At 36.3% G+C, this 12,597-nt stretch overlaps 1 protein-coding gene across 1 annotated transcript in view; it reads right to left on the bottom strand.

The window, feature by feature from the left end:
• The window catches only part of LOC123827380 (putative uncharacterized protein ENSP00000383407), a 73,900-nt gene that overhangs the window by 28,559 nt on the left and 32,744 nt on the right, over positions 1–12,597 (bottom strand). Inside the window, 2 exon segments of the mRNA XM_045851891.1 lie at positions 4,713–4,792; positions 11,350–11,436. Coding sequence (XP_045707847.1) covers positions 4,713–4,792; positions 11,350–11,436 — 167 coding nt within the window.

Raw genomic sequence — 12,597 nt, 5'->3', positions numbered from 1 at the left:
ACCACTTCCAATCTCCTAACTCACAGAAACTAAGATAATGCATGTTTTTGTTTTAAACCTTAAATTTGAGAGTAATGCAGCAGTAGCTAATTATTGTAATATAGTAGTTAATGGTACATGATGAGTAGGAAAGTACTGGAAAATAAGAACGATGTACATCACTAGCTCCTCTTTGTATCATCACACCATACATAAAGACTATTTTTTGGTTGACACTTGCAGGTACTATTTAAACTGTCATTTTGGCCTCTTCTCCCACTCTCCTTCCTTATGGATTATTTAGAACCACCCAAAATGTCTCTGATGAAACCTAATAAGTGTCCTGTGTTTCCTGCTTGTTAATGGATCACAGAATAATCGTGAAGTTCTTCCCCAGTCACTAGTGTCGTGACCTCAATTAAGCTCACCAAAAAGCAACCACACTTTGATCCAGTCTATACACATTTGCCAACATGGTATGGTTTTAAGTTTATATATAGCCCATAGTTTATTTGGTGTCAATCCAATTTCCAGTATAAAGACTAAATGACTAACTCAAAGCTCTAGATGCTGATTCCACTGCATAAAAACTAAAGGAGGCTAATCTAGGTTGGTTACACAATGAATTCTGCGAGCCCATTTTGTTGTATTCAGCATCAACAGAAGGGACAGTTCTAAAAAGAAAGTGTATCAACTAGAACTACATTCATCTTTGAGGAACAGAAAACCCAACTACAGTAGCTTAAACAGGTATACAGCTTATGTTTTCATACAATAAGAATTCTAGGTACTGACAGTCTGGCACTGGGGCAGTCATTCAGGGATGTCACTATTGTATTAAGCTTAGAGTGATTGCCAGCTTTGTTGTCAACGTGTGCTGGCTGCCCTTACAGGTGGAAGAGAGCTGCGGTCTCTGCAGGCATCCTGTCCCAGCTCCAGGTGGGAAGGACAAAGGACAAAGCTTTCTCCTCAGGATGCCTTGTTGTTTCTTTGGTGTTTGTTTTCTTTTCAGAGAAGAAAGCCTCTCTAAACATTTCTGACAGCATCTCACTGGACGGAATTGAATCCCATGACCACCCTGAATGGCAGGGGAGACTAAGAATTCAAATACTTATCCTATAGTCCCTACCAAAAAAAAACATCAAGAAAGAAATTGGTTGAAATGGTTGTGGAGTGACCTAATCCTTAGTACTTTAATATCTTCCACAGAAGGGGATCTAGGGTGATTTTGGATGTATATATGTATGTGTATCTACTATATGTGCATATATATGTATATACATATGCATTTTTAAAAAATTGTCACTCAGCAACAGTTTTTTCCACAGAAAGGAAGAAGCTCAGGAAGAAAATGTTTTGGTGCGGTTCTGGGTGGGTGTGTTTGACAGTGCTTAATATCAGCAGCACTGAAAGTAATAAATGTTATCCCTCTTTTCTATCATGAATATGAATGATGCTCTGAAGGCTGAATGCAACCTAAGAATTTACGTGAGAAATGAGCCATGAACCACTTTTGAAAATATATTAGCCCAAAGTCTGTATTACTGCATATTTTATACCCTTTTCAATATGCTACAAAAGGTTTGAGCCATCAGCTTGAGTGCTGCCAGCAAAGAACAAACAAGAGCAAGGATACAAAAATGAATGCTGGGAGTCAAGTTACCCCAAGATGTTCTTTATGGTTGGTACAATAATCACAGCAGTCTGCTTTGCTTCAGACTCTCCTCATCAGCACTTCTCCTGCAAGCCTGGTTTCCCAGCAAGTTTATCCTAGGCTAAGTCGTCAGAAATATTCATGGAGCAAAGTTGATATTTGAGAAAGTACTCCATAAACATCTTCCACTGCCCCTGGTGTTTGGTTCCCTGTACCTTCTTCTATGTCTAAGATCCTTCCTACCATTTTAAGAACATTAAAAAAAACTCACCTGGTTGAATATTTTCTGATTAGGAGTTGAGTTAATAATTAAAATTTTTATTCTGAATGTTTTTTATAGCTTTTAAAAAATTTATTTTTAGAGAGAGGAGAAGGAAAGGAGAAAGAGAGGGAGAGAAACATTGATCAGTTGCCTCTTGTACATGCCCCAGCTGGGGACTGAACCCACAACCCAGGCATGTGCCCTGACTTGGAATTGAACCAGCAACTTTTCACTTTGCAGGATGACACCAAACCAACTGAGCCATACCAGTCAGGGTAATTCTGAATGCTTTTATTGTTCAAAATATATTTTGTAGGTATGGGCATATGATAATTATTAATACATTTTATATCTTATGAACTTTATTCCACATTAATGATATTCAGTAAAATGGTCAGCCATATGAAAATACTTACTCTGTAATGGTATTATTCATTATTTCAATCATTTTTACTTCCATGTTGTTTTTCAAAGTTCAAAAATGAATAAAATTCATTCCCATAATACAAAACAAATATCAACTTCCATATTTTCAGGAGGCTATTGTCTTTCCAGACCAAATCTGAGACATTTGAGGTTTGTAAAATAAAAATATAGGGGGCATCACATTTGCAGACAAGTGCCCACCAGTTCTCTGATCCCAGAGAGTCTCATGTCTCCTGGTTCATATACTAAGCATCTTCTGGAACTTTTATAAAATACCAATTCCTGGGCTCCAGACATGACAATTGAGTTGGACAAAGTGTGGCTCAGAAGTCTGAATTTTTAACAAACACTCCAAGTGATTGTCACACAGACAGTCCAGGGCCAGACCTGGAGAAGCATTGGTCTAAGGCACCTGCTCACCTGGACGAGAGGCCCCAGTCTGTGCCAAGGTCCATTCTCATGCCCTCAACATGCCAGTGTCCCCGTTCACATCAGAGCTGCTCTCTGAGAAATGACTCCCTCTTTGCCCCATCTCTCAAAGGGTTAACTGCTTCTACTTTTCCTCAGTCACAATGAGCTAATAAATTAATAGTTTGAATAATAATTCCTAATACTTAACACTGTTACACCCAAGTATTGTCATACAGAAAATGTTTCTTAAGTAATTAAGTTCAGTTGAATGCCTACTCTGAATAAAGAAAGATTAAAGATAGATAAGACTACCCTCTACTCCCAAACAGATTTCTAGATTAGAGAGCTCCTGCCTGTCCCACTGAGTCTGAGCTTCTTCAGCTGATCTGGTGACAAACTGCATAGCACAACTGCACAATTACCATTCAAAGAGGATATATCTTGGCCAAATGAAATGTCCAGAAAGATGGGTCTTAGAGCAAAGACGGATCTTTAACTCTTTTCTTCTATGAACTTTCTACATTTTTACCTCATTTCTAAGAGATGTTTCTATTTCTTTTACTAAAAACCTCAGGAAGGATTGATTTCTCTTGATACAATACATGTCTGGGGAGGTCTTATTATAAACCAGCCCAATTTTTGCTTGGCTCTCAGACAGTTTCACTTAGATACCGTATCTGAGGCCTCATCTAAATTTAGGAGAATGAGACTGCATGTTTCAGACATAATCTGGCAGCTATGCTTGTGAAAGTGTCACAAAGCCCTTGTGCAGAGTAAGAGAAGGAAGGAGGGGAGGGAGACAAGAAGAGAGGAGCCTCCGTGAGAACAACTGCATTTTTTAAAGCATCTTCTCAATACCAGCTATGATGCTAGGTGCTTTAATGAAGGACCTCCCTTAATACTTAAAACAGCCACGAGATACAGGTTCTTTACAGACTGATTTTTCAGATGATGAAAACTGATGCAGAGAGAGATTGAGGAGCTGACCAGATTCAAACAGAGCTGTCTGTTTTCAGAGCTCTCAACCAGTACTTCAAGAGAAGGCCCTGGCCAGTGGGCAATCAGGCCACGTGCAGCCGAGTGCACGACCTCAGAGTGAGGATCTGCCACTGTGGACGCTTCAGAACAGCCGGCAGAAACTGGGGTTCATCAAAAGTTATGGTCCATTGTTTAATTCATCAGCCTAAAAAATCAGGCTGGACTGAGGAGTTCGAGCTCCCTTTCCTCACCACATCCGCCCCTCACAATTCATATGCTATGTGTAGCCTCTGCCATTGATCAATCTACTGCACCAAGAAAGGTCAGTTCTAAGTTTTCTAGTAAAATATCAGAATAATCAAGGAGGATGCTATTGGTGTCAGAAAAATATTAAAAATCAGTATAATGCCGGAGTTGGCTCTATTGACATATACTCTGTATTTTGTTACAGGGTGAATAGCAACTATTTGGCTATTAATGTTTATTATTATTATTATTATTATTATTATTATTATTATTATTATTAAGGCCTAAGGTTCAGACATTCATAATTGTTTGAACTTCTGGGCTAATTAATGCAATATTTAAAGAGATATGTCAGAAATCACATTGTATATTTTTATACAAAATGTAAAAAACAAAAAAGGCATGCACCCCATGCTGAAGGTTGCCAGATAGTTCTAAAGCACTTAGCATAGGTGTTGTCAGAGAAAATCCCAGTATATTAATTATAACAGGCTCAGAGTTACTTATCAAAAGGCTGTAGCACATGATGTTTTACATAATCAAAATGGTTTATTAACTCAAGTAGTAATTTTATTTTTTCATTTATATTCTAATTCCCAGGGACATAATCATATCAATTACAAAACAACCTACAATAAGTAAATACAAAGTAGCTACAAGGCTATGTAAGCCTTGTACATTACTTAGCATATTATACAGCTCCATAACAAGACAATTTTCACAAAACACCTCGTAAATGTTGATGATTCACATTACCTGATAAGAAACATCTTGTAGTTTTTCTCCTTGAAGAGTATGCATGTTATTACTCAAAAGAAAATCATCTTCATGTAAATCTATTAAAACAGATTAATGTTATATATGGGTTAAAAGAAATTGTAGGATTTAAGAAGTGTGAGTATAATTTATTGAATAATACTAATGTTTTTCTTCAGTTTATTAAGGTACTATATTGACTAGATGATAAGTATTTTCTTAAAAGTGTTATTCTTACTGAAAGCAGATAAATATAAAATGGAAATTTAACAAAACAAAAAATGAAGAATGACCCTGAAAAGTTGTGTACCTACCACACAAGACATGAAGCCTCTCGGGGACTCAGTTTCCCTGTCGGTAATAATAAAAGGTCAGCACATAGACACGAAAGCCTCTTTCGACTCCCCAGTGCTATGGTTCCATGAAGTTATCCTCTCACCCGTTTCTGTTAAATGAATCTTTCCAACCCTGGCATTTTGAGCTTCATTATTATGCCATCTCAACCTGAATTATGTTGCAGCTGTTCTGTGCATGCATTAGTAAAAGCTATGCCATGTGGCATCTATTTACTTGAAGCTAATAGAAACTTTTCAAAAGGTAGTAGCATTTCCCTTTCAAGCCCTGTAAAAGGGGATCACTTTATTTAAATCCAAAATAGGATGTGCTAAAAAACCATAGGACTTCGTGGATTCCTTAATCCAAGCCACACAGTTTACAGATGAGGGTGTTGAGACTCCCAGAAATCACCTGGCCACAATAGGCCAATGACTTTTTCTCTCACCTTCATACCTTGTTACTTGCAGATAGTCCTTTAATTTCCCACTATTCTTTATTCCCACACTCTGTCAAAGAGGAAGACATAGGTGAGGTCTGCCCTTCATGCTCAGTAAAACGTAGGTGCAAGTTTTTGTCCAGATCCCCATCATAGGCAATGGTAAAAGATACATTAAATCCACAGCTCAGTCTCAGAGTTATTTACACCAATTACTTAATATTTAAAACCAGAGTGACCACATTACAGGATTCTAGAAAATGCTTAAATTTTTAAATGAGCTGGTTTTATGATCTGGTTCTTTGAGGCAGTAACTTTCATCTCAGAGCCAGGATCGTGAAGCAGAATTTTGCAGCTTTATTATTATTATTAGTTTCTGTATTTAGAAAAAAAATTCTTTCTCCCACGCCTTTATTTCTTTCTACCTCTTCCTTTTTCTGATGCCTTTCACATGAGTTTTAGAGAGCAAAGTCTGTATTCTTCTGGGTACTGGAAAAAAACAGTAAAGGAGCACTTGTGCTTTAGAATCTGGAAGCAGCTGAGGAGTATGCACAATGAATAGCATCATGTGCATAACAATGCAATGTAGTAAACTGAGTGACTCAGAGGTTATCATGGGGGTGGGCAGGATGGGGGGGGGGGTGGTCACCAGGACCCAGAGTACTTGTGGAAGAGGCAGGGCCCCCGTCAATGGAAGTTTGAAAAATGGATACAGTTGGGAAAGATAGAAGAAAAAGAAAAGTAAAAATGTAGTGACAATGCTGTGAACACTGGCCTTTAGTGTGGAATGAGTAGAATATGTTTAATTAAGTGTAGAGATTGAGATGGGCCTGCAATAAGTAATTCTGAACATAACACAGGAGGAGGTAGGGCTGGAAGAGTAAATACGGCCAAATTTTGGTGGGCTTTCAATGCCAAGTGGAGAAATTTGGACATAACCCACTAAACCAATGTTACAATGGCAGAAGTTAACCATGTACATAACTAAATGAAATGGACTTTGTCAGGGAGATAATGGGAGGTCTGTGGTGAGCTGAACTGCAGGGCTGGCACTGCGAAAGGCCAGCCAGGGAGCTCAGCTCTCTCAGCTGAAATCTCCTCAGACTCAGAGTCCAGGATGGTCCTAGTCCTTCTTGTTTTCCAAAAGAGTGTAAATATATGGAATTTAATGCAAAATTTCCCGATTTTTAAAATACAAATGACCTAACTAAGCTTTTTCTCAGAATAAATTCAGTTATAGAGCTATCAGTTTGTGACATCTTCTACAGGAAGCTTTGAGGGTTTAGGACTAAGGAAGGGCCACAAGGAAAATGGCATTTTATGAAGATTAGCCATTTGTTTTGTGGTCTTATACATTTGAATTTATTTGGAATCTCCCAAATATTACCATACAAGAACACATTTATAGAAAACAGAGGCAATTTGGTCCTAAGTAGCAACAAAGTTGCAATGGTTGAACTAGAGAATTTGCAGCTGTATTTTTCGAAGATGTTTCATACCACTTACTCTGCAGTGTGACCTTGGCACTCCTCTAGCAAGAAATGGAGTTCAGTTCTCCTCTTACTAAACTGAGCCAGCCTTACTGATTCACTTGCCACAGTAGAATTTGTAAACTCCAAGTCTAGGTCAGAAGAAGCTATCTGCTCTGCCTTGATATTTTGGGATGTTCCTCTTCAGACACTTCCCTGTATGATGTGTGAGGTTTCCTCTCACCACCTTCCTTCTTAAAATCTAGCCCTTGGCCTGGGAGAAGCTTACGTGAAATGGGGAAGCTACATGCTGGTTTTCCAGGTGACCAGCCCAGCTGAGCACAGCCTTCAATTATCCCAGAACAGATGCTGGACATGGAAGTGAAGAAGCCTCCAGGTGATTCCAGCCACCAGACACTTAAGTCCTTCCCAGTCATTCAAGTCCTCCTGGATGAAGCCTCAGACATCCTGAAACACTGCCCTGACCAGGTTCCTGATCTCCAACCCCCATGAAACGAGTAAACTGTTGTTTGATGTCATTAGTTTTGGGGTGGTTTGCTTGCAACAAGAGTGTAAGAGCACACATAAACTACATAGTGGGTCACAATAGGAGTGTGCAAAAAATACACCATATAACAGAAACATTCTGACTGCTCCTCAAAAGCAGAGGCAGGAAAAAATGAGGCTGAGGAAACAAAACAAAACAGAAACAGTATTTCTAATCAGCTTCTAGGTTATTCTAACAGAGATACTTCTGACCATGCTCAGGTAACTATATTCCTAGTAAGAGCTCCCCTACTGAATTGAATTCATCCCAAGATTCATTTGTAGCTAAAACTAGAACTCTGAGTGTTCTCATTCACTTCATGAAACCTTTCTTGGAAATAAAAGAGACCCGCTTAGCAGGCAGCCTCTGCTCAGCGAGTTTATTCCCACATCATAAGCAAGCATTCAGGTGTGCACGAGAGCTTCTCTCTGCCTTTCCTCATATTGTCCATTCTGACCAGACTCAAGTCACATGCTCTTGGGAAACAATCCTTAAATTAAAATTCTGGTTCCTAAAAATTAAACAGAATAGTAAATAAATTTGTGACTTTATACATTTGCCCTCTTGAAAATGAGGGTACCAATCCAATAAAGAAAAAGAATTAATAATGTCTGGAAAAATTAAGCAAAATATTTATTTGCTTACTCTGAAGAAGTTGGCCAAATAATAATATTGACTAGAATTCAGGAAAAGTTTCAAACGAGTAGTTATTCAAATGTTAAACTTGAAGGACCTAACATTTCTTTCTCCTCTACCAGTTTACTATAATGAATCTTATCAAAACCATTGGTAAGATTTATTTTTAAAACAATTTTGTAGCTGTATGAGTGGAATTAATATTCCTTTCATTACCAACATGTTTCCTGACCTTATTCAGACCCTATTTCCTTTACTACCATATTTTTTTGCATATTTTCTGTTTTATGGACAAGTCTACTGCAGTAACATTGAAAAAATCTCTAAGTTTCCAAACATGATCTATTTCCTTTTTAAATTTTTGCTTTGTTTTTATTCTTTGTAGTTTCTGGCATAAAATATGAAAACCCTGTTTTTAAAACTACCTTCACTTAAATCATAACTTGATTTTAGGTAAATTCCAATTTATAGGTTTAAAAGATTGTGTTTTAGGGTTGTTTTTTATTTCTACAAAATTAAGGCAAAAGTAAATGTAAAGATTTTTAAATTGATTTTAGTTTACCAAAATGAATATTATAAATAGTTTTCCTGCTTATGAAGCTGACAATACAATTAATATGAATGACAGGTTGATTTTCCTTGATACCTAAATATTGCCAAATTTTCAGTTATAAAGTCCTGGGCACTTGTCCTGGCTGGTGTAACTCAGTGGATTGAGCATGGGCTGCGAACCAAGGGGTAGCCAGTTCAATTCCCAGTCAGGACACATGCCTGGTTTGCAGGCCAGGTGCCTGGTACAGGGCACTCAAGAGGCAACCACACACTGAAAATCCTCTCCTTCTCATTCTCCTCCTCTTCAACTCTCTCTAAAAATGAATAAATAAAATCTTAAAAATTAAAGTCCTGAGCACACAATTTATCTTACATTTATTTTACAGATGTAGTCTCTGTTAATAGCACAGACACACTTTTAGATAAAATTCTTTTTAGGAGAAGGAACTGGTCTGGATAAACTAAAAATGCTATTCTCCTGACACTCAACTCATTCTGATAAATTTTGTATTAACTGATAAAACACAGTCATGTTATCAAGCTATGTGAATTTGTTCATAAATTAAAATACCAGGCACAAATTCTTTGCTTAATATAGCCCATGGAGGTTCCTTTCATCATGCCCCAATATTTTTAGGACAGCAATGCTGTTAACATATGTCATGTAGAAATACCATTTTGAAACTGAAATGGAAACAAAAGCTTTTTTTTTGGTCTTGGAGTTTGCAACAGATTCGCTAGGAGCTAACATCACCCCTACCATTTATTTCCCTATATATTTTCTTCTGCTTTATTGAAGCTGTCTTTACAATTTCATTATTAGTGTTCAAGAAAATCATGGGCTGTGTATGACAGCAATAATGCACCTTCAGATCTTCATTTTACTGAACTTCACAGACTGCCTATCCTCAGGCATAGACAGTAAACCACTCTGAAGTAATTGTGCAATTAAAAAGTAGTGCTTAAAATGAGAAAGAAATATTATGGGTTAATATGGAGGTCACTAATTGCTTAGAAATACTCTGAGCCTTCTAAATGAAGCTACTACCGCCATAAAATTCAAGTCCATTGCTTGTGGCCTTCCCTCCCCCACTGAATTTCTTCCTTCAATTTACAATCACATCAACAGCCTTGGTCTCAGACCATCAACTCTTCCTTGCACAGCATTAATCCCTAAGAAATGTCCTGTGACTCAGCTACTACTGTTGAAATGCCAGCGAAACTTCTTAGATACACACACACACACACACACACACACACACACACACACACCAAACACACAGTCACTCAAGATTCTGAGAAATATCACAGCTGAGAACATTCCTGTAGAGGCTTTCTTCCTTCTCTGACAAAACTGACACCACAAGTCCTAAGAACCTCACCTAATGACCAAGATTTTTTTCTGCTTTATCAGAGTAGCTGTAATAGAATTACCTGCTATTACAAAACTTTTTAAAAGTTCACAGAAAAGTAGTTTTAGGAATTAGAATACTTGAAGAGATTTATGGTCAATCTTATAATTAAATATATCTATAATAAGTTATACCTTCTTTATCCATACATTAATACACAATAATCTAAAAATAACATGTTTATTAAAGGAATGGATAGATGGGTGTTTGGCTCACCTAGAGAGAGTGTGAATGAAGATAGCTGGCATCCATGAGATTAAGATAGAGTCAAATCAAAACATGATATTATTAAAACATTTCCTGTATTGTAATTAAAAGAAAATACTATACTTAAATTATCCCCAGTGTTTCACCTATGTATTTTTTATAATAGAGAAAATTGTAAATATTTAAAAAAATTAGTTAAAATTATTCACCAAAATGTTATATAATATTTAATAAAATAGAAATATTTCAAGGGAAAATGATTATTTTCATATTTTATAAAGCCAAGAGCTCTTTTAAAAAAACAAAAGGCAAAATGTAAACATATATAAATATATGCTATAATTATTCCCTTTGTCCCAAGATAGTAAAAATATTTTTATATAAAAATCAGAAACTCTTAAATTATCAATAACTAATATAATCAAATATTTTTTGTTCAAGTAACACTGTAAAGGCAATGCCAATTAAATCAACCTTTTATGCTGTTGTTCATCTTTGTGAACCCTTAAGACTTTTTTATTCATTACCTGCCCAAAGTTAAGTAATTTTAATTTTGAAGTGATTTATTATTAATGAATATTTTATACCTGGCTGCTAACTTGCTTTGGGGAATTTTTAAAGTATAAAATGGTATAATTCTGTGTTAGTAATCAAAGTTATTTCTTTTAAAGTTTTAAAGAAAATTTAAACATAACAACTGTTAATATATTCATGTTATTTTTAAAGGTTTATTCAATGTACTGATTTTTAATACATTTTAAATTATTTTAGACATTAGAGACTTTCAAATATTATTTGCACTTGATTCTTTGCTTCAACAGGCAACTTAATTAGATTTCACTTCCTTTCTGTATGTCTCTATGTATCTACACATACATGTTTATATTCTATTAATAATACATATGTTCTATTTATTTGTCTTTCTTTTTAAGTAGACCACAATGCCTGCTTATTTTAATGGGAAAAGATGTAAATATTTTTACCTGGCCTTTAAACTACTTCGGGAAAGTGCAAAGTCAGCAGAACTAAGTTTAGCAATTACCTTTCCGCTGACAGAGTCTTCTGATGTGGGGATCATTCTCAGGCTTGCAGGATTCCTGCCAAATTGTATCATTGACTGTTTTCCTTTCTAAAGTAAAGCAGAGGATTGGTTAGCAGAATTCACAGTAAGTGTAAGAAATTTAAAATCAAAACAAATTCTGCACATTGTTGTAAGGTGGTGATATGAAACAAAAGTTCTATGGTTCATTCTAGGAAGTTCTAGTCAGTGATGGACACCCCCAGATGTCCTGTGGGCTCCCATTGTTTCCACGAACTACATAAGCACCCAGGCATATATGGTAGAATGCTGCGACTGAAATACCTGATTGTAAAAAAATGATTGTGCTGAGAAAACATTAAGCTGTGGTAGATTCAAGATCCTTAAATGAAAAAACCAACATTTGCTCAGTCGTGTCCTCCTGACACCTAAAGAAGGCCCTGGACATGTGTGAAGAACTGAACTGCATGGAAATGAAGAACTGGTTTTAAGTAATGCAAATGCAAGCAAAGCATCAAATGGAGACAAACACTCATATTTGACTAGAGAAAAGGCATTGATCATCAGGAATCAAGTTAGGATAGAAACCTCTGTAGTCTTCTGTGCATAAACTGAAAAGCATGCTATGAGAATGGAGATACCCTTGAAGATAACAATCATTGATGGTTATCACCTTGCTCTAAATAAGCTTTGCAGAGCAATCCAGGTATATGATTTTGAAAAAAAGGAAAAGTAGTTTGAGCATCCAACTCCTAGGCTCTGCAGGGGAGAAAGAAAGGAGAAAAGATATCCCCAAGCTTGACAAACTGAATAAAAAATGAATTATTGACTGAATAATCCAGATGTTTTGCCACTGAGAATGATTTAAAATTAGTGTCACTCTATATCCTGTAAGGGAAAGAGACATTATTAACTAGCTTTCAAAAAGTAATTTATAGAATTAGAGATTTACTTCAGATTTAAAATACAAACTGTTAGTTGCCTTTATTACTACTATGGATAATGTAATTGCAGACACTAAAACTATAATACAAGGCATGTAATCAAAACAGCATGGTACTAGCATGAAAATAGTCATATAGATCAATGGGACACAACAGAGAGCCAAGAAATAAACCCACACCTATATGTCAATTTATATTGACAAAGGAGGCAAGAACATACAATGGGATAAAGGAAGTCTATTCATTAAACTGTACCAGAAAAGTTGGACAGATATAAGCAAAAAAGTGAAAGTAGATTACCTTCTTA

The sequence above is a fragment of the Phyllostomus hastatus genome, unplaced genomic scaffold (genome assembly GCF_019186645.2).
Source record: "Phyllostomus hastatus isolate PE091 unplaced genomic scaffold, TTU_PhHast_1.1 phas_contig_86, whole genome shotgun sequence".
Taxonomy (NCBI): domain Eukaryota; kingdom Metazoa; phylum Chordata; class Mammalia; order Chiroptera; family Phyllostomidae; genus Phyllostomus; species Phyllostomus hastatus.
This window is presented reverse-complemented; position numbering and strand designations above follow the sequence as displayed.